This window comes from Ambystoma mexicanum, chromosome 6p (genome assembly GCF_040938575.1).
Source record: "Ambystoma mexicanum isolate Mex_15411 chromosome 6p, UKY_AmexF1_1, whole genome shotgun sequence".
NCBI lineage: Eukaryota > Metazoa > Chordata > Amphibia > Caudata > Ambystomatidae > Ambystoma > Ambystoma mexicanum.
Window position 1 is genome coordinate 743,192,062 of NC_090935.1, and position 23,489 is coordinate 743,215,550.

Genomic DNA, 23,489 nt, shown 5'->3' on the forward strand with positions numbered 1-23,489 from the left:
TAATATTTATACAATGATCACCATCGGGATGATATCACAATAATCAACAATCTCTTTAATCAGAAGGAGTATGGATAAGAAAAATAATGCAGCATAGAATAATACTTTATATGGGTTCAATGAAATGCAATGTCACTTTTTCCCACTGCACACTATTCAATCCCCTCTAATATGCAAGATAAAGAGATGGAAGGGGAGAACCCAGGTTTCAGGAAATACAATATCAACAAATACAGTTTCAATCCCAATTCCCCCCCAGCAAGCATAGAGAGGAACAGGAATGATTTCAAAACAGGTCAAATGCTTTTGAATGTGGCTTGGAAACGAATGGTAAAAACACTGAAAAATTGATTTAATTCTCTAAACTGGATTCAAAGCTAGTGGGAGCCGCTTTGGTAAATTTCAGGTAAACACTAGCAATGATGATTAAATAACTAGCAGATTGAAAACTGAATTCTGAGGTCGGATGCAAGAAATAGCTATTTTACACGTGATGAAATTGAGCCAAATGAAAGATTTGCGGCAAACTTTTCCGCGCGCGAGAAACACGATTGCGGGAAAATTATAAGGAGTTGAAATGTGGTTTTAGGTTTGTTGGAAACCTGACGATGTTAGCTTCAAGTTGACACTTCGTTTCTAGCATATACGGTATGGAAGTTATGAAGGTTTTAGTAGAGGTCGATTTTATTCCAAAAGAGTCAAGATTTCCAAATGAAAGATGCGCTTTTGAATATTACAAACAAGGATTTTCTTTACACTAAGGGAGGCTATGAAGATACAAGATACCCAACTGGACAGCCACCAGATCAGCAGCGCCTCTGTTCTGACTTTTGCCCGCCGAGACACTTGTCTTTCTTCAGCAAATATATTAGCGCAAAGATGATATTATCACTATTATTATCAAAGGACTATATGAATGAGGGAAAGATTCAGGAAAAACAAAAGAGATTTTCTACCATGCAGTTCTAGATATGATAGAATGGGTTGGATAGGATTACTTAAGGATAAGATACTGGCTATGGACAAGTCTATGCTATAGATACTCACAACTATGGTTTGGAGTAGGCCCGTCAAAGATCTGGTCAAAGGTTTTGGACTGGAATTCTGCTAGCCCACCGGACAGGATTCAGGCACTCAGTTTTGCACTCAGCATGGCACTCTGGACACTGCACGGCCTCTGGACTGGACCTGACAGGTTGGTTCTGGGCTGCAGCTATCTGGTTACAGCTCTGCTCTACTGGTTTGGATCTCTGGATTCTAGCAAGAGTTCTTGGCAAGAAAGCAGAAACAGCACAGCCAGGCTGTTCTATTTGGTGCTGTTCCCCTTGGAAGTCTGGGGTAAACCAGGTTTCAAGATTTTAAAGGCCAGCTGAGAAGGGTTCAGCTTTGGAATTGGGCCTCTCTGCTTTCAAAGTTCTGGAGTCTTGGATATGGGTTTCTCCTGCAGAGCGCTTCGCCAGTAAATCAGTTGATGGGTGAATCTGTGTGTCCCTCTAGGGCCTAAGCAGTCTCTATTTATGTATTTTCCTAAGGGGTGGGTAGGCTGAATTATACTAAGCACACCCTCTAGGAATCCTATTGGTTAGGGTCTGTCCTCTCTCCTGATTTGAGAAGGAATGTATGGTTTCATGATGATGCAGTATTTTACAATCCAGGGAGTACCTCCCCTTTGTTTCTGTACAGTAAATCTATTTTTCACATAAATCATATTTACAATATCACCAACTTGCTAGCAATACATATTTACATCATAGATTTTGTAGAGCACGTATCCGTCTGAGTCCCATCTTGATGAGAGCCTTGGTTCAAATGTGACCGTTTTTCGTGCTTTTGATTGGGTACCCAGTGTCAGATCTGTACACATTTTTCTACATATATGCGCATGACATCTGGGCATAATCCTGTGAAGTTTCATATTTCTAGCATTATCACAATTGCTACAAAATCAAATTTTCGATAGTCCTGTCTCTGAACATCGCACAGAGTTCAGAGTAGTTTCAAACTGTGAGCAGAATTTTCATGTTAACAACCTATAATTTACAGATTTTTACAAATATTGCACAGTTCTCTGAGTCTTTTTCAAAAAGATATTTTCTTGGGTTGATGATACACAAATCTGACTGGTCCGGCCCCCTTGGTTTGCTGGGCCCAGATCAGTGCACGGATCTCTTCCTGCTGGCAGTTGTTTCTGTTGACACCTGAATTTGCATTCCCTTTCAGTCCAGGAAGCCTATTGTCTCTCCTCAGAGAATCAGAGCAAAATCCCCTCTTCCTTTCATTAGCATCTAACTGAGAGTTCCAGGGCAGAGAGCAAAAGGGAAGGCACATTTGTTTGGGGCAAACTGTGGAATGTGCTTTTGAAGTCCTGTGGCCGGCATCAGTTCACTTTAAAACACTTTGTTTAAAATTGTCTTTTCTAAATAAACTTTACGTTTTCAACAAATATACACACAGATCTCTTAATTCCAGTCTTTTTAAAACATAGAAATTGAATAGTAACAACCTATATTGCTTTTGATGGCAAGTCTCTTCTTTTCCACAATTTGATTTTAAGACACAAGTTTTATACTGCCAGTATAAGTAAATGACAGCTTTGACACAGGCAAGCGGCCGTACTGCGCCCATAATCTGACATATTTTCCCAGGCAAGCACCTTTTTGAATGTGGATATTTTTGTGATGAATTGTGCTTCTCCTGACATTGTGCTTATGGGGATTCCTTAAATAAGGTGATGGTTAACACCCAACAAGGATGTTGGATCTTTTCTGATGTTTGGGGAACCATTATTTTGCAATTTCCACAGCCAAGGAAAAATTGATTTTACAGCACTTCTGGGTTTTTCTGGCAATGAAGCACTGACTTTTCAGGTACTTCCATTTCACTCTGTGGGCAGCCCAGTGACAGGTCTTGGCAGTGTGGTCTCCTGTTTTACCACTGACACAGGCAAAGTAGATTTTCAGCCTATTTTTCTGGTTTCCCTGCGCACTTCTCTGAGATTTTTAGCGCGCATAGGGCTTTTTGGCGGCCATTCTGTTGTTTCTGATGAAAGCAGCACACCGTGATGTTGCAGGGCAGAGCCTGGTCGGTCTGAACATCCCACAAAACCGACCTCAATTGGAATGAATGGGCTTCACAGGACTATGTGAACCTTCACCTTCTCTTACCGATGCACAAAGAAAGTTGCATTTGGTTCAGGAGAGATTTCCTTACTATATTTGGGAAACTTATATAATCTCATTAACAGTTTTCCAGAAATGGGTGGATTGTCTCAAATATCGTTTTTGAAGTGTTCAACAGAAGAAAGCAGAGAGCTATCCAGTGACGAGTTGCAGTGAGACAGTTCTTAATCTATTCAGAGTTGACTGGAGGAAGGCAGGAAACGAGAAAAATATTTGAGCGTCATCAGCAAAATTATGTGATAGTGAAAGTCAAAGGATGAGTTAAGGAATAAAGGTTGAAGAACAGAGGTCCAAGGACTGATCCTGCGGGGATTCCCACAGCTGACGTAATCTATGCCGGGCAATGACAGTTTCTGTCCTACTTGGCCTTGTGTGGACAATGCACCCTTTAACTGGCAGATAACTTTGTGATATTTTATCTTCAGTTACAGCACAGGTCTGAAGTGTTCAGAGTGGGTATAGAGCAGTTTTGTTGGTGACTTTCAATAACTACATAAGAATTTCACATAGGGCTTAACTTTCTCTGCTACGCTTTGCATCCCTGCTTCTGAAAAAAAAAAATCTTTGGTCTCTGCACCTTGCAATGTCCCATAGGTGGATTTGTAGATGCCAGGGAACATGTGCTTTCTGCTGTCACTATTAGTGTCTTCAGTTGGGGTGGGTGAGCATCGGCCACCAACGTCCCTTCAGCATTCCCCTCCTGTCTCCCCTGCTGCATGTAGCTAGCTGGTCAGTATGGCTGTTCGGTGCGGTTTCAGGTTTAGATGATGTAACTTTGCCCTTGCCATTGCCAGTTTTATATGAACTGCCCTTTGAGTCATAGGGGGTCATTACAAGTTTGCTGGTCTGGTAATAAAGCACTGGTAATACCATAAATCGGCACTATTAGCGGACCGGTAAATCATGAGTGACAAGGAACCCATTCACTGTAATAAATGGCACCGGTAACACCTACCATGGAATTACCTGCACCTGCAACACAGGCAATGGAAACACCCGCAATGATGGAAACGTGAGCCGGTAATACTGGCGCTATGGTATTACAGGCAAATCATGATCATGTTCCCAGTTTCGCCATATTTCTGGGAACTCCATTAGTCAGTACATTCATTTAATTCGGTGTGCCCAATTGTTGTATTTATATTATTAATTCATACCTTTTCTCAAACCTAAAACTCGTCTTGGGCTAATTTATGTGCTAGATACAGCTCCCCTTATGCTGCTTACTTTTAATTTTCCTCATTATGGTGGTCCTTCTTTAGTCGTTATAGATGTTCCATTATATTAGACACCTACACTACCTAGTTCACTTATTTTTTAAAGTAAATGGTTCCATCAGTTGCTGACAGATGATTGCTGACCTAATTGTCCACCACATACATCACCTCGTTGACAGTCTATATGTCTAGTATAGGACAATATTCCAGCTCTTATACCCTTTTCAGCATCTACCCAATTCAGTTAGGTCCACTGAAGCAAAATGCGTGTAAAGATGACAAAGCACATCAGGCTACACGTGTGCACAGTAGCAAACATGGTGGTGGGAAGATGGATGAAGATTACCATGCTTGGAATCACACGTTATGCGATCGCCATGTCACAGCCCACAAACCATGCACAGCACGCCTCAGCATACTTTGCACATTTGGTCTTAGTTATGTTGCTTCTGTAAAAATCCTAACAAGCTTTGACAATGCTAACAGTTTTGGCTTTTCTGTAAACATTGGATAGGAATTTGCCATGTATTGATGTACTGGTACTCCCAGGCCATTAATGGTAGCACTTACAAAATGTGCTACAAACTATTGGCTTTGCCAATGCTTGTTATTAACAAGACTTCGGTGAAGGACATACATACTGAGTATAAAACAATTAGCTAAAGGCAAAATTGGTTACACCATTTCCACGTTTAAAACTCCAATTAATCCATAAACGCTCAAAAGGTGGCTTTCAAATAAAACTGGCATGTATTTTGAGCACAATTTGATTTTGCTGCTTGATGGAGCTAGCTCAAAGAGGAGGGTGTGTTTTGCGCAAGAAGGGGCAGGATGTGGATGGGAATGGCCATAGGGATTAGCATGGCTATTACCAGTCAATGGGTATAAATAACCAAACACCTGCAAACGTTGTGTCCCATCTCATGTCTCCCTTCCCTCCCAGCTATACTCCAGTGAAATAGTTTCCGCTTATAGATAGCTCTTTAGCACCACCAAATAGCCCAAACCAGAAATGGTGCAGATCCATACATGTTCCATGGCATAGTGCATTGTTCCTCATGGCAATAGTTTGTGCTATGCCTTGAATCTATCTGATGAAATTGCTTCAAGCCTTTTTTGCAAGACCCCCAATGAGTAAGATTAGAATGCCGTGACCCTAGCAGGCCATCACAGTGGTAACAAGGCTGGCTCTAGCAATACAGTTGCAGAAACGGGCCCCAAGTATAATAGAACGTGGCAATGCCCCCCCCCCCCCCTGTGTCGCTAAATTGCTTGCTCCAAAGTCGAGGCAGTACGCAGATGATGGATCCAGTCCTCGACACTCAAGCCTAGCCTTGACTTCCAATTCTGTAACATCATCTTCATTGCCCACTTACTGCTCAGATAACCTAGTCCTTCCCTCCATGACGCCTTTCCCAAAACCCCTTATGCCGCTTGAAGAGTACCTCCATGTGCCAGCATTTCGGGTTCATGGTACCTCCAAAGATCTGTGATTGCAGTGCCCACTCTGTGAAGCTCATTGCCTCTCTTAAATTGGTCAGCTGTGAGTCTCAGACTCTTATACTATTTTTTTCTTTTTGCTTTATTTGGACGAAGTCCATGGATTCTTTTATTCTAAGCCCAGTTTGTGGTACTCATCTGCCACCACTTCAATAAAAAGGTTTTGAATGGAAAAAGGAGTACCCCTGAGGCACCGCAGGAACGTGGATGGGACTCGAGCCCCACTGTTATCTTATGTCCTCTGCCTAGTCTGGTCCTCTCCTCCACTCGCTGCACAGTGCATGGTTCTCACCCATACACTGTTGGATAGCACATACGCCATTCGCTATGTACCTCAATCTCTGCACTTAGCTTACTCCCACTACTGACCGCTCGCACACGTTTTTCTCCCTCACGGATCCCACTCACTGTCTGCACACCACTCCCTCCCTTACCATCATTCACTGTCTGCGCAGTACAGTTTGCTGACTTACTCTGCCCAATTTCTACATTACTGACCCTTCGATTTGCACAGGTATTCTCACTCGCCACACTCAGTGTGACCGGTCCTTTTTCACAGGACCGAAATAGAATAAGATCGATTTAGAATGACCGTGTCACACACGAGTGCGTGCAGGGGCTGACATGCTGCCAGGTGAGTGTGTGTATCTGTGAGTGTTTCTGTGAGCGTATGTGTGCGGATTTGGTGTGTGTTGTGCTGGGGATGGGGTGGGTGGTTAAATGGGGGGGGGGGGGTGAAAACCCTCAGTTTAACATAACAACCGGTGGGAGAGTGTGGAGGTGGGGAAGGGGTCATCTTGTGGGGCTGAGAGTAGGTTGTGATATTGCTGTATTTAAAACCCAACACAAAAATGGCCGAAAAAACTGTCTTTTTGTGTTCGCTCTTTTAAAAGCGGTAATATCACAGAACAGTGTGACCACCCCACCCTCGCTCACTGTCTGCACACCAGTGTAATCTCACAGACTCCACTCACTGTCTGCACAGTGCTGCACTTCCACTCACCACCACCTCGTACTGCCAGAGTAGTGCTCCCCCATCACTCAAACTACTCACACTGCTGGTTTCCATAGTGCTTCTCACCCACATACTGTCTGAATAGTGAGACGCGTTTGCCCAGCCCCGAATTCTGTAGTAACGACGGAAGTGGGCGGATCTTCGTACAGTCACTGGCTCCAAATCCAATTCAATATTGGACAATCAGTAAGAGAACTGGGGCTGTATTGCAGGAACATTTTGACGAGTGCAAGTACAGTCCTAGCAATGCTTCTGTCCAAATCCATATTGTAGGACACGAGGCCCGATTCATGGAACGTTTAGCACGCTGCAAAGACTTTGCACCACTTTTTCACCAGTGCAAAATCACTTTGCACTGCAAAAATACACTTTGCACCGCTCTTTGAATCCGGGTGTTTGTTGGCAGTGCAAAGTAACTTTGCAGCGTGCTAAACGTTCCATGAATCGGGCCTATGGGCTTTGCACCTCTGTCCTCGATAGTGTACACTGTACTGTGCAGACTATATACTACACTGTAATGTCCAGACATTATGAAATGGGAAAAAAGGATGAGAAACTAAATACTTATGCAAGTCCAGCTGAAGAAGCCTTCAATCATTTTCCTTTCTGTCGTGCCACAGGGAGATCCGTGCCTGGTTACACTTGGCCTGTTGGCCATTCCCAACCCGTGAGTGACTTGGACCGTTGCTCAGAATAACGTGCTTGTCTATACTACTTGTTACAACATATTTTGCTATTTCATAACACCTTAAATTGCAGATGTTAGGATTATGCAATAGGTACTGAATTTATTGACCTCGTAATGACAACCCCTTAGCGCTACCTAGTCGGGCAATAGCCCACTTTTACCCTTTGCAGTGCTTTCTATGCATACATATGCGTGGCTTTCCTCAAGCAGAACTTTACAGTACCCCAGGCGTTAAATATCCCATGTAATCCCAGCTCATAATTAAGTGGTATTTTAAAACTAGGAGGTATGTAAAATACCACCTTTTACCATTTCCACTATGTTCATAATGAATCAGGGGTAAACTCCTTCCCATTGGGCATATTCTCACTGATGCAATTTATCAGTGTTAGGTTGCCCTCTGCTGTCCAAATGTACCTCCGAGTGCCATTCCAATTCAACAACAGCTATCATTTAAACAAACATAATGAGCACAGTTCTATGAGGTCACCTTCACTTTCCACTATCACAAACATTCGGAATAATTTCAAGTTGCTTCTTTCCATCCCCACTTTTCTTCACACAGGGCACGGCGGTTCCAATGTCAATGAACAGTTAATTACTGGCTCAACGTTTCAGTCTCTTAAGAGTGAAACAATGTAGGACAAATGCCTCCTCACGAGCTAAAACTGAAAGTGTGTGCTGTAATAATGCTACTATGCAATCTTACGCCATCACAGGGACTCTGCAATAGAACAAGGTTGACAATTACGCGTCTACAAAGACACATCATAGAGACCCATGTAATTGATGGAACCTAGATACTGTTCTTATACCGTGCATACCTCTCATTCCATCTGATACAAATTAGCCTTTCAAACTCAAAAGAAGACAATTACCTATATGTTTAGCCTTTTCAATGACCATTAATAAGTCACAATGACCTACGCCCCCTTCCTGGAAGCGATCAGTTATAATTCCGATATTTAAGAAGGGGGAAAGAAGTGACCGTACGAATTGCTGACCGATGTTGACCTTTAAGATATGCTTGAATGGCGTATGTTACGCCAGGAACAGCTAGTGTATGCATATATATTTGTTGACCACAGATGACCATCAGAATATGTCATCATGTGCAATTTACCCACAACATCGGCATACTGTACTGTTCAATTTACCACCACAAGAGCAACATAACACAGAAATCTTCTTGGATATAGCAAAGCACTGTTTATTCTGAGCTTTGTGTGTGGGTGTGAGAGGTGGTGAAGGAGTGCTAGTGAGGACTCGCCCACACGTTTAAGCCCCAGGGACGCCCCTTCCTGTGACTCTGTGCCTGTGTGTATGTGCACCTTTGTTAGAGTGTCTCTCTGAGTAGCACTGTCTCTAGTGTAACAGATTAATCTGATGCCTTAGCTTGTAAGATGGGGAACCTCTTGCAGTCCTAGCACACTGAATATCCTCAACACAACTGGCCTATTGGGCAGCCTGTGCACATCACAACAGAAACACTGAACAGGCAAGCAGACCATGCATATAACAATTTGCTCCTTTGCATAGATTGCCCGAAGGGCACCGCTTTCATTTATACTTACATGCAAACAGGTGCCCTGTGGGCAATTTTCGTCTTGCACTGCAGAGTGCAAATGAGAAGTGTAAAGAGACACTGGGCCTCATTACGAATGTGGCGGAAAGGCAACAACGGTGCCGTTAGTGCTACCGGCACCGTTGTTACCTCTCCACCACATTATGAGATCTGCTTGCCGGCGCCGGACTGCACGCGTGGTCTGACCAGTCGTGCAGACCGGCACCCGCGAGCAGAACTCGTGATTGCACCGGCACTGTTATTAACGGTGCCGGTGCAACCATGCTCCCAACCCCCATTCTGCCCTGTAGGGCAGAATGGGGATCGGGAGGCCGGCCATACCGGCACCCGTGAATGGGCAATTACCGGCCCATTCATCTCGTAATGGGCCAGTAATGGCCCATTCGAGGCTCCCGGGGCCGGTAGCGAGTTTGGCGGTAGCCTGGCCTTTAATAAGGGCATTGCTACCGCCAAACTCGTAATGAAGCCCAGTATATGTCTCTTTTCACCTCTCTTTTGCGGTCTGCTTTGCAAAGAGAGTAAACGCTGCCTGCCATGTGTGCATGTCAGGCAGCGTTTACTATGATTTCCTGTGGAAGGACACCACCTGCTTTAAAAGGAGGCAGTCTCCATAGGAAATCATTGGTTTTAGACCAGCAGGAAAATCTCATGCTGGCGTCAACCAATCTGCTTAGAAGGCGGAATTCCCCTGCCACCCTCACCCTCCAAAAAAATGAAACTCTCCCGTAGCGGAAATGGAGGCATTTGAACCGGCGTAATGGTGAACTACTCTCTTTAGCGCTTCCATTTACGCTCAGGGGGTCTCGAAAAAGGAGCCCTATTGCGCTTTTCTTACACAGCACGATGGCACATCTGAAATATAATATTTTCTAGCACCAGGGGTTTACAGTTACTTCACCGAAACCATGATGGCCCCCGTGTCTATTATTTCACTGCTTCTCCTGCGTGAGACTATTGATATTCTGCGCATCCAGCTCTTCCCTGGACCACAGCATCCTGCCATAGCCGCCTGCATGCTGTGCAGCCAGGGACGTCATTTCACCAAAATGCCAGGGGTAGCGGAAGTGACATCACCCGACCCTTGACCCTCTGATGACATCACAGGAAGTGATGTCATTAGACCCCGCCCCAAAGTGATATAGCGGGTAGCGATGGAACACGACATTTCACCCGTTGACAAAACAGGAAGTGGCATCACATAGCATTGTACACTATGAAAAATATAGTTATGATATCACTATATGATGTACATTCATACAAGAATGGATCGCCATATGTATCATTAAGTTCAGTGTTTATTGGCCCGTATTACCAAATGACTGTGTATGCAAGCAGACGTCCATGACCAAATGATAAGCGTAAGTGCTATATAATAACACATCATTAAGCGCTTTATATAGAAAAAATATACACCCAATATAACCCAACCTGTGTTGGTACTCATTTATCGACCTCAGAAGGATGAACGGCTTAGGCTTAGTGAGGCGTTTAAGAACAGACTAAATCAGTGACTCACCCCCTGAATTGTGCCTGAAATAAACATTTAATGAGGCCAGCAATTACTGTATAGAATTCCAGAAAGACACATTATTTGGTATTCCTATTCTTTCTTATTTAGGGTCAGTGCTGAAAGTGTTAGAAGAAAAATAAGAACAAGTGCCTCAAGTCTTTTTTTTTTAAGGGGCCTGAACAAGTGGGCAGCCACCCCAGAAGTAAAGAGCCACAGCCCAGGAACTTGCATAACTTAAAAAAAAAAAAAAAAAAAAAATGTATTTTTTTTTTTTAGTAGAGGTCGCAAGGGACACCACAGAGGTCGCAAGGGACACCACAGAGGTCGCAGTTGCGACCCCTGGCGACCCCCAAATGACGTCCCTGTGTGCAGCTGTGGAGTAATAATGCTCTTGAGTACTGAGGCAGACACCGAAGTAGCGGAATGATTTGAAATGTACCCTGCAGAGCTGCCAGAAACTTGTGCTGGAATGTGCACCATTTGGCCGACTTCTATCAGAGGGGATGCCCAGCGGAGCCCCTGGAGCGGGTTCGGACCTGCTTCCCTGAGCATTGAGTAGCTGCTGGGCACACCCCACTAGTCTCAAGGTTCACCAGCCCGCCACTGGGTAATATTATCCTACCAAGGGGGGATGGATCCTCACCAAACAACAGGAGCCGCCTTCTGTAGATGGAACCTTGAGTCAGCAATGAGTAAGGTTTGGTATTAATGTGTAACTTAGGTTTACTGTGATTAAACAATGAAGTCAAACAGTATGTACCGTGATGGGGCTATCTCACAGTGCTTTACAGTAATGTCACAACACTTCCTTGTGGATTATCTGCAGATCCAGAGGCTGCTGTTGGAATGTTGTTATGTTTTGATATCATTTTTTCATTTGATCCATGTATTGACTTGGTTGCAGTGGTCGAAGTGGGCGGGAGTGGTTGGGAGTGGTGCTCCTCTACTTGTTTTTTTAAAAGTTTTACTGCTCCTATACTTTTAAAAAAATGTTTAAACCGTTCCAGAATGGTTACCTTATCAAATAAAAGTGTAAGAAGAAGTTGAAACTTGCATTGAAACAGCAGGTGTGTTTGTTTGGCGGTTTGGATTGCAGGTGGGAGGAGGCGTGCCAATGGGGTTTGTGGGGGTAAGGGGCAGACCAGCAGGGAACGTAGTTCCACTACTTCTTTGCGCTCACTTGGACCACTGATATCTATCCTTATATGATGCCGTTCACTGATAGTGCTGCGTGGACGCAGTGCAGCATGTTTACGTCGAGGCAATGTGCCATGTGTTCTCATAGTTCTCTTTGAGAACTGGTCATTCTCTGCTTTTGAGCCAGGTTACAGTAGCTCCTCAAATGACGTTTCCCGGCCCTTCAGAACGGACATTTAATACATTCTTACTAAGTACCTGAACAAAAGGAAACGGAAGTACTTTTTAACAATATTATGCAAAAGTTTATGCTTTAAGTAATGGACACAAGCATAGTCCACTGCGGGACAGGGGAACATTTTAAGTATCTGTGTATGCTACGTGCTGCTGTCAAATGGAAGAAATACATGTGTGCCCATGGTCACGTGTGTTTGCTTGCAGCATGCAAGTCCCTGGAAAAAGGGAAGAATACAATGGGTGAAAGACAAGCACAGGGAGAGGAGCAGGGAATAATAGAACGGGTGAAAGACAGGCACGGGGAGAAAGAAGAGCAGGAAAGAATACATTGGGCGAAAGACAGGCAGGGGGAGAGGAGCAGGGAAGAATACAGTGGGCAAAAAACAAGCATAGCGAGAGGAGCTGGGAAGAATACAGTGGGCGAAAGACAAGCATAGCGAGAGGAGCTGGGAAGAATACAGTGGGCGAAAGACAAGCATAGCGAGAGGAGCTGGGAAGAATACAGTGGGCGGAAGACAAGCATAGCGAGAGCAGCTGGGAAGAATACAGTGGGAAAAAGACAAGCATAGCGAGAGGAGCTGGGAAGAATACAGTGGGAGAAATACAAGCATAGCGAGAAGAGCTGGGAAGAATACAGTGGGAAAAAGACAAGTATAGCGAGAGGAGCTGGGAAGAATACAGTGGGAGAAATACAAGCATAGCGAGAAGAGCTGGGAAGAATACAGTGGGAGAAAGACAAGCATAGCGAGAGGAGCTGGGAAGAATACAGTGGGCGAAAGACAAGCATAGCGAGAGGAGCTGGGAAGAATACAGTGGGCGGAAGACAAGCATAGCGAGAGCAGCTGGGAAGAATACAGTGGGAAAAAGACAAGCATAGCGAGAGGAGCTGGGAAGAATACAGTGGGAGAAATACAAGCATAGCGAGAAGAGCTGGGAAGAATACAGTGGGAAAAAGACAAGTATAGCGAGAGGAGCTGGGAAGAATACAGTGGGAGAAATACAAGCATAGCGAGAAGAGCTGGGAAGAATACAGTGGGAGAAAGACAAGCATAGCGAGAGGAGCTGGGAAGAATACAGTGGGAAAAAGACAAGCATAGCAAGAGGAGCTGGGAAGAATACAGTGGGAGAAAGACAAGCATAGCGAGAGGAACAAGGAAGAATACAGTGGGAGAAAGACAAGCATAGCGAGAGGAGCTGGGAAGAATACAGTGGGAGAAAGACAAGCATAGCTAGAGGAGCTGGGAAGAATACAGTGGGAGAAAGACAAGCATAGCGAGAGGAGCTGGGAAGAATACAGTGGGAAAAGACAAGCATAGCGAGAGGAGCTGGGAAGAATACAGTGGGAGAAAGACAAGCATAGCGAGAGGAACAAGGAAGAATACAATGGGAGAAAGACAAGCATAGCTAGAGGAGCTGGGAAGAATACAGTGGGAGAAATACAAGCATAGCGAGAAGAGCTGGGAAGAATACAGTGGGAAAAAGACAAGTATAGCGAGAGTAGCTGGGAAAAATACAGTGGGAGAAATACAAGCATAGCGAGAAGAGCTGGGAAGAATACAGTGGGAGAAAGACAAGCATAGCGAGAGGAGCTGGGAAGAATACAGTGGGAGAAAGACAAGCATTAGCGAGAGGAGCTGTGAAGAATACAGTGGGAGAAAGACAAGCATAGCGAGAGGAGCTGGGAAGAATACAGTGGGAGAAAGACAAGCATAGCGAGAGGAGCTGGGAAGAATACAGTGGGAGAAAGAAAAGCATAGCGAGAGGAGCTGGGAAGAATACAGTTGGAAAAAGACAAGCATAGCGAGAGGAGTTGGGAAGAATACAGTGGGAGAAATACAAGCATAGCGAGAAGATCTGGGAAGAATACAGTGGGAAAAAGACAAGCATAGCGAGAGGAGCTGGGAAGAATACAGTGGGAGAAAGACAAGCATAGCGAGAGGAGCTGGGACGAATACAGTGGGGGAAAGACAAGCATAGCGAGAGGAGCTGGGAAGAATACAGTGGGTGAAAGACACGCATACGGAGAGGAACAAGGAAGAATACAATGGGTGAAAGACAGGCATAGGGAGAGGAGCAGGAAAGAATACAGTGGGCAAAAAACAAGCATAGCGAGAGGAGCTGGGAAGAATACAGTGGGCGAAAGACAAGCATAGCGAGAGGAGCTGGGAAGAATACAGTGGGCGAAAGACAAGCATAGCGAGAGCAGCTGGGAAGAATACAGTGGGAAAAAGACAAGCATAGCGAGAGGAGCTGGGAAGAATACAGTGGGAGAAATACAAGCATAGCGAGAAGAGCTGGGAAGAATACAGTGGGAGAAAGACAAGCATAGCGAGAGGAGCTGGGAAGAATACAGTGGGAGAAAGACAAGCATAGCGAGAGGAGCTGGGAAGAATACAGTGGGAGAAAGACAAGCATAGCGAAAGGAGCTGGGAAGAATACAGTGGGAGAAAGACAAGCATAGCGAGAGGAGCTGGGAAGAATACAGTGGGAGAAAGACAAGCATAGCGAGAGGAGCTGGGAAGAATACAGTGGGAGAAAGACAAGCATAGCGAGAGGAGCTGGGAAGAATACAGTGAGAAAAAGACAAGCATAGCGAGAGGAGCTGGGAAGAATACAGTGGGCGAAAGACAAGCATAGCGAGAGGAGCTGGGAAGAATACAGTGGGAGAAAGACAAGCATAGCGAGAGCAGCTGGGAAGAATACAGTGGGAGAAAGACAAGCATAGCGAGAGGAGCTGGGACGAATACAGTGGGCGAAAGACAAGCATAGCGAGAGGAGCTGGGAAGAATACAGTGGGTGAAAGATACGCATAGCGAGAGGAGCTGGGAAGAATACAGTGGGAAAAAGACAAGCATAGCGAGAGGAGCTGGGAAGAATACAGTGGGAGAAAGACAAGCATAGCGAGAGGAGCTGGGACGAATACAGTGGGGGAAAGACAAGCATAGCGAGAGGAGCTGGGAAGAATACAGTGGGTGAAAGACACGCATACGGAGAGGAACAAGGAAGAATACAATGGGTGAAAGACAGGCATAGGGAGAGGAGCAGGAAAGAATACAGTGGGCAAAAAACAAGCATAGCGAGAGGAGCTGGGAAGAATACAGTGGGCGAAAGACAAGCATAGCGAGAGGAGCTGGGAAGAATACAGTGGGCGAAAGACAAGCATAGCGAGAGCAGCTGGGAAGAATACAGTGGGAAAAAGACAAGCATAGCGAGAGGAGCTGGGAAGAATACAGTGGGAGAAATACAAGCATAGCGAGAAGAGCTGGGAAGAATACAGTGGGAGAAAGACAAGCATAGCGAGAGGAGCTGGGAAGAATACAGTGGGAGAAAGACAAGCATAGCGAAAGGAGCTGGGAAGAATACAGTGGGAGAAAGACAAGCATAGCGAGAGGAGCTGGGAAGAATACAGTGGGAGAAAGACAAGCATAGCGAGAGGAGCTGGGAAGAATACAGTGGGAGAAAGACAAGCATAGCGAGAGGAGCTGGGAAGAATACAGTGAGAAAAAGACAAGCATAGCGAGAGGAGCTGGGAAGAATACAGTGGGCGAAAGACAAGCATAGCGAGAGGAGCTGGGAAGAATACAGTGGGAGAAAGACAAGCATAGCGAGAGCAGCTGGGAAGAATACAGTGGGAGAAAGACAAGCATAGCGAGAGGAGCTGGGACGAATACAGTGGGAGAAAGACAAGCATAGCGAGAGGAGCTGGGAAGAATACAGTGGGTGAAAGATACGCATACGGAGAGGAACAAGGAAGAATACAGTGGGAGAAAGACAAGCATAGCGAGAGGAGCTGGGAAGAATACAGTGGGAGAAAGACAAGCATTCGGAGAGAAGAAGGGAAGCATCCAATTTCTGCTGGAGGAATTGAGATGAAGGGGGGGAAAGTCTTCGGTGCTAGCAGAAAGAATGCACGCCCGGAACCATTCATATGGAAGAGATGCGCGATCTAAACCACCTTAGAATTGGGACACTCGTGAAAGGGAGCTCTTGCAAGAATCGTGTTATTTAACTTGTGGCGAAGTGGGAGAGTATGATTCCACTGCAGTAGAAACTGTGATTGGTGTGCGGAGTCCGCACCGGGAGCAGTGTAGCACGAATGGGAAACACTCCCTAAGCAGTGGGTGCACTCCACACTCCCTGCTTTGCCTGAGTGATTCTGCATGCGTGTGTGTGTGTGTGTGTGTTTGTGTGTATCAAGACTATTCAGTGACCAGATAAGGAGTAGGTGACACAGCTATTCAGATAAACTGTTATCAGTCAGTATACCTGCATTATCCATCATTAAATGCACCTGTACGAGACGTGCCCCCTCCCTTGTATGTGCGGGTGTCTGGTGACCTCAATGGCTGTCCCTCTCTTTTGCAGATGCCTGATTCCGAATGTGTACGCCGCTCTTTTCACGGCCGCTCTGGTCCCTCTGGTCTGCCTGGTGGTGGTCTTCGTGGTCTTCGTACACGCCTATCAGGTGACGCCTCAGTGGAAGGCCTATGACGACGTTTTCCGGGGACGGACCAACGCTGCAGGTAATCTAAGGAAAGGCCGGTGTACACAAAGGACACTCTCTGTTGTGTACTGCTGGACTGCTGACTTTGCTCCCCCTCCTAGCACACTGTTCAGAGCTGTTGTATTTGCTCTGACAATAAAATGAACTTAGTGTTGTGTAGTTGAAGTTTCAAATGCCAAAACCGGATGATTCGTTTTACACCTAGGCCTGGACGACAAGTGACAATATGTACTAGCACTTTTTTCAGAATTGGAAGAGAAAAGTCCCCTTATTTTTGACCAAATGCTCTGAGTTAACACGAACATTCAGTTCCACCGAGAACCTCTAGGACCTTGAAAAAACGTGTAATGCAATGTACGTTCCTGAGCTTTTTTGACCCACATGTAAATAGGGCTCAGACAGTTAGTGACACGGTTGCCATTGGGGGAATGTGTGTCACTGCTAAATGAGTCCCACTAAGGCTGTCCGCTCCTCTGGCAGGCCCGACAGGCAGTGCGAGGTTTAAGGGGAGTGCACTGGTGGATGGTGTGAGTGTACGCTTTCTGGTGTGCACATGTTACACGTTGGCTGTGGGCTTTCCCGTTTGCTGTGTTGGCATAGTTGGTGGATGCGATTGTCATGCTTAATAGCTGACGCTTAGTTACCTATATATAAATATAGCGTTCTAAACGTCTAACGTTAGCAGTGCCGATACCGCTAAACTGAAATACATCTACCGCAGCTGGAAGCTGGTGCTGACGTCTGGTGGGACTCCTCTGTGGAATGGCGCTATTTCTGCACGTAGCAATATCGAGGGCATCATTAACGCCCTTTTTGTTGACATAACACGACCATGTCCACGCAGGTGGTTTTCTTGCTTATGAGTTCACAGAACTCATAATAGGGGATATTGGTGAAACAGGCAGTATTTGGTAATGCTTCCTGTTTTACTGTTACCCCCAAAGCTTTTAAGAAAATATTCAGTGCAACATTAATACAAACTAACTTTTAAATTAGGCTCAATTTCCTTGACTTGCATTGATATGATATGATAGGTTATTGATAACGTGCTTAATACCCAGAGGTTTCTAAGCGCGGACCCGCGGATCAAACTTGTGTTGTTCCATGTTGTCTTGCTTCCAAGCCGAGCACGTTGCCCCTGAGCTATCCTCCCGAGACATTGAACATTTTTTTATTGACTGTTGCCTGGACTTCATTGTTAGTTATGAACTGACATGGCATAAATTAGTTCAAACTGTAGTCTTGGAATTGAGCAAATAAAAGGGTAGCTGCTATGCACCAAAGCCATGGTTTACATGAGGATTAGAGAAGTGGGTGGTAACACCAGGTAGGCCCCTTCCAGCAGTACTGTCAGGACCAGCCACTAGGAGCAGTGCTTTAGCAGACCCCCGGAATCGAGGGGGGCTCTCTGAGGGGAGTGGCCTCAAAGGGGGCGTGGACCAGCAGAAGCTAGAAGCTTAGACAAGTGCCACTGATACCTGCCAGGCAACCCTTTGCAGCAATCATTACCCTTGCACACTATTCACTTTTAATCAGCACTGGCCAATGGGACGGCTCTCGCCGGATCTGAGATCCGGCATCAGTTCTCTAGCTGGATCTCGGGATACAGCTTGCCTCTTCCTCAGCCCCGGCAAAGATCCCACGCAACGCCCTGTGTGAGATTTTTCAGTGCGCCCCGTCCGGGTGGAGGGGGCGCACGGAAAAAAAACGTTTCTCAATGTTCCTTGGTTCAGTGAACTGAGGGACAGGGAGAAAAGTTTCGCCGCCGCGCATATGAAAGAATTGGGCCTCCCTGGGCCACACACAATACAAGAATAGCAGGGGGCTTAGTTGCGGAGTGTTTGTGTCAATTGAGCCCTCTGCTGTTCTTGTATTGTGTGTGGCTGGGCGCACTGCGCTTGCCTGATTGCCCCCAGCTCACTGTCATGCAAAATTAAGTATCAGTATGATACTTGGGTTTGCATCACATGAGAAGTAGGCATAGCGCCTATTATTTGCTGCAGCGGGAAAGGGTGGGAGGGGGGCAGAACATATGGCGCTATCTCCAGCCCTGTTTACAATAGGTGCAGGAATCCCATGAGCTATTTTAGCACAGTTGCAGCCTGTGAGTTGCAGATTAACACCGACCTCTGCAGCAGGTGCATGAACTTCTTGGCTCCACTGCAGCAGTTTTACTGTGATTGAAACCGTTTCCAGTGTTGACGCTTACACACAGGACCACACAACATTGTCATCAAAGCACATGTCTCATATTTAAATATTTTATTTTCCAGGGAATATTGCACTAAAGATGCTGGGTTTAAAAGGTGAGCACCTTGTATATTTTGCCAGCCAGTGAAAAGAAAGCAGCATGAAAGAAATGGCACAATTTTGAAACTATTATTTTGAACATTTCCTTTGAGCAGAATTCAACTGACAGCGCCACCGCCTCTGAGCTCCACTTCCTCAGAACCCCGCCTCCACACTCCGCCCCCACCCCGGCCCTTGTGAGACCCCCCTTTGCATTTTTTTCCAGTTCCACTACTGCTTTTAATGGTACTATCGCTTCAACATGCACAGACCCCCAGCCACTGCATGAAACCCTGTGCGCCTGGAAGCGCCACCATCCTCACATTAAACCACCACAGAACCCTGTAGAGCTCACTGTATGGCCCTCAACACCTTTAGAACTATCCCATGCACATCCCTCTCAGCCCGGCAGCTCTCCCAGTGACCAATCACTGGCAGCGAAGAGACAGAGATCTTTGCTTCTCCCCTCTGGGTAAAACAGACCCTCAGGCGTCTCCACCACACACTTCCCAGAATCATCTCAGCACACAGGACTCGTGCCCTTTCAGCCTGCATACATCCACAAACAGCTCAGGATTCACTCACACCTGCCTCGTCACTGCCCCCCAAGAACACGCCCTACCCTCCCTCGTTTATTTCCCAAAAAATACAACCAGACCCATGGCGGATGACTTGAGCCCATGCTCAGACTTGATTCTCTTATTTCCTCCCACACTTCCCGTAATAACTTGAAAATCAAAGTACAAACGTCCAACTGCGGTACAGTCTAGTAGACAAGAAGAAGAGGGGCAGGTGTCCGTGATTTCAGCGAATCCACTTCACCAAAAGGAGAAATCTTTTAATTTTGTTTTCTATTAATTTCTTTTTAATTATGTGATGGGGATAAGCCCCGCCCTTGCCTTCCCCCTACCAATCTCCTAACCCCACCCCCATCTATGTTTTAAAATGTGGAATTTGAAGATTTCTTAGTAGGTGAAATTGGATTCGGTGACATCTACGGTATCGTGTGCCCTATACCTGGTTAAGCACCAGAAGTTGTCGCGTTTAAGGTGACAAGTGCCATGTGCCCACCTGAGTCGCATAGTTTAGGGCCTTCTTTCGCGCAGCATTCACGGCCCCACGTAGAGTCTTGAATGATCTCCTCGTTGCAGGCTACAGGCTACATCCACATTGAGCTGTGACTTTCAGCGTCGCTTTCCCCGCCAATAACATTGTAGAAGCAGACGCCAATCATTGGCGAGGATTTGAAAGTGGGATGCTGAAAAAAGGTGAAAAGGCCTTGGTGTTTTGTAAAAATAAATGAAGCCCAGGAGTGGGAAAGTGCTTCTCATACCTGCAGGTGTGCTGCCCAAGGGCAAGCATCACCAGGCATGCTTTGAAGGCACCTCTGAGTTGCTGTGCATGTACTCCCTTCGCTCCGTTCAGAAATCCATAACATGTGCCGGCAAGGGGTTAATAACTAGTGAACAACAGGGAGCTGCTCCTAATGGCTGGCAGCCTTCATGCCAGCATGTGTGCATTTAACCTATTCTGAAAGGAGCCTCCCAGTGAGGCCAAGTGGAACCAGCAAACCAACAAAAATAGCATTTTAAGGTCCCATATATTTGTTGTGCTTGATGGAAAGTGCCAGCCAGCTGCAAGAAGGAAATGACACTGCTGAGTCTTTGGGCCTAATTCACAGAACGTTTAGCGCGGTGCAAAGTGACTTTGCACTACAAACATACACTTGGCACGGCCCTAATTCGATGAGTGGAGAAAAGTGGCTTTGCACTGCAAAAGTACTCTTTGCACCGCGCTAATTCGGCCCATTTAGCGCGGTGCAGAGAGTACTTTTGCAGTGCAAAGTCACTGCGCTTCACTCTGTGAATTAGGCCGGGTGCCACATGTTTGCAGTGTAACGTCACTTTGCACCGCGTTAACGTTCTGTGAATTAGGCGCAAAATCTGTAAAGAAACGACGGAAACAGGTGGACAGAGACGCCCCGAAAGTCAACCGGTCTCTGGGCCTAATGGTTTACTAAACAGAGGCAGGGGAGTTGCTAGGTCTGGAAAAGACCCGGGGCTAGGCTGATGTCGGAACTGTTGGGACTGGGGCTAGCTAATCTTTTGGCTGTAGCTCCTGAGATTCTATCCGGGGCTACAACCAAAAGATCAGGGGCTATAGCCCCCTTAGCCCCCCCCCCTAGCAACGCCCCTGAACAGAGGTAAAGTTTATATTTTTCAACATAATGTTTACTTCCTTGTGTTGGCAGATTAGTCAGCACAATCTTCAGGTACAGAATGTTTCTCTGCTGGGCCCACTTAACAAAAGCTGTTTATCTCTTCGAAAGTCCCGGAGCTCAGAATTGGATAGGCGCCATCTATTGAAAAACATGTGGCAACACACAGCCTTCTAGCCTTGGGCGTGAACCAGCAGAGCTTCCCTGTCTCAGATTTCACACCTGCGAAGGCCGCCAGGAAAGGAGTCTAAATACTAAAAGCCTTGAGTAGCTGGCTGGGCCCAAACATAAAGAATAACACACCTGGCAGCAAAGGCGCGAGGCCAGGGTTCAGAAAGGACTGCATCGGAATACATGCGTCCATGGCTTCATGACAGACCTGAGGACCCTCTGATACACTATAAAGCTGCCCAGAAGAGAGTATTCAATGCAAGGCATCAGACTGGAGGAATGTTTTGGAGGATCACAGTATTAAAACAGGTGGCTGATGTGAAACATTGCAAGTTACCATTTAACAGGTCGTTTTTGTTGTCTTCACTTGGAAAAAACTTGACGTAAGCACCTTTTGCCACCATGTGTGTTGACAAAACTACAGAACAAGACCCGTCGTGTCCCAGACTTAGCAAGTTCTAATCCCGGCAAGGCTGACTCAGGCCTTCATCCTTCCATGATCAATACACTGAGTCCCATTAAATTGGGAAATAATAACAGCTATTATTAGAGCGCTTAGAAGCCACTATCAATCCAATAAGAAGCGCTATATAAAAACCTGATTATTTGTGTTAAGTAATCACCTGGTCATTTCTTGACTACAAATGAGTGTAAACCGCTGGAGGAATCCTCGGAATGATGGCCACTCAAGATCTACGAGAGAATGACCCACCACCGATGTCCTGAGCTGAGCTGCATACATCCGAGCTCCCAACCTACCTGCACTGTAAGGAGGAGCCCGCGGCACTGGCGTGTTGATCAGTCTAGAGTCTACCATTGAATTTCATGGGACTGGATCAACATATATTGTTGAATCACAGCTTCAATTGGGTTGTGTTTTGACTGAAAGTGGGGATGGCTCCTCCAGGCGAGGATCAGCTGAGAGCTGGGACAATAAGCATCGCATCACAATTCGAAAATACTATAACAGCTGTTGTCCACGTTTTGCAACCTCACGATTACTACAAATCAAGTTCACACTGACGTGGAGGACGCACTCAAGTGTGAGGCAAAGGCGTGCACGCAGATCACTAGGGCCTAGATTCATAGGGGAAGTTGAACCGACTGAAGGTCATCGACGGGTACCTGGATGGATCCTAGACGGAAAAGGTGTCAATAAGAAGTCAATCGAGAGCTCAACTCTCTCCCCGGAGCTTCGAGAAGCGATCGCAGCCCTCCTGCATAGTGAGAAAGTGAAACATCTGTGGGTGTACTTGTGGGATGTATTTACCCATGCATCCTAGCCCTACCTCAAAACTGTGCAGTACTGACATGAAAACATCATGATGACCAGAGCTTCCCAGAAAATGCACCGGGAAATGCAGGAAGAATAGGCTGCCACCCATTTTTGCCGATGTTATGGGCACAGAAGGACGCTGCCTAAAACCACCATTGGACTACCCGCACAGTAGTCTGAAACCATTGTTTTGACCCATGTGGAATCATTAGACGGGGTAAATATGGGGATTAAGCTGTCGCTGCCCATCATTTTGCCCCAGAACAAAAATAAATAATTGGAGTGGGTAAAGATGGGGATGCGCTGTCGCCGCCCATCATTTCATCCCAGAATCCAGGACAGCTGCGCAGTTGTGCGCACACCAAAATGGTTACCTAACTTGCCACCCACCAGTGTAAAGAAAGGTCTTTGTTAACAAAATCCACTGTTACTGATGTCAAAAAGTTGCTGAAATCGTGACTCATTGGACCACTTTAAAGATTCAACCCTTTTTGTGGGGTTCCACATAACCATCTTACTGTAAGGAGCCCCATCAAAACAATGTTAAGCAAGGATTTACTACCATGTAAGAACCATTCCTGTTTAGAATGCATTAATCCAAGAAAATCCCAAAATTGCATGCAGTACCAGTACTCACCACTATCCAAAAGCCGGCGTTTTAAAACCACTCTGTGTGTTTTTCTGAAGGCAAGCAAAATGCCTATTTCAAACCTTGCAACATGTGCAAAATATTCACTGAACACCAGCAGACATTTGGCAGAATGGAGTTTTGTGTGCCTACAAAATCTGGGAAATGAAGAGCCCAAAAACAATGCTTATAACAAAAATGCTATGGAGTCAGCAGCTTAAGCCTAACTGCAACTGGATTTAAAACCACCAAAATCGAAAATGTTAAATTAAATGAGTGACCTATGTTTGGTGTCACATGCCTTTGTAACTGTTGAAATGTCATAGTTTTGCACT

General features: G+C 45.8%; 1 protein-coding gene across 2 annotated transcripts in view; it reads left to right on the forward strand.

The window, feature by feature from the left end:
• ADGRV1 (adhesion G protein-coupled receptor V1) overlaps positions 1 to 23,489 on the forward strand; it is a 2,479,945-nt gene that overhangs the window by 2,128,600 nt on the left and 327,856 nt on the right. For both annotated transcript variants that reach the window (XM_069627623.1, XM_069627624.1), the window contains one exon: positions 16,434 to 16,591. In XM_069627623.1, coding sequence (XP_069483724.1) covers positions 16,434 to 16,591 — 158 coding nt within the window. The remainder of the gene's footprint in view (positions 1 to 16,433; positions 16,592 to 23,489) is intronic.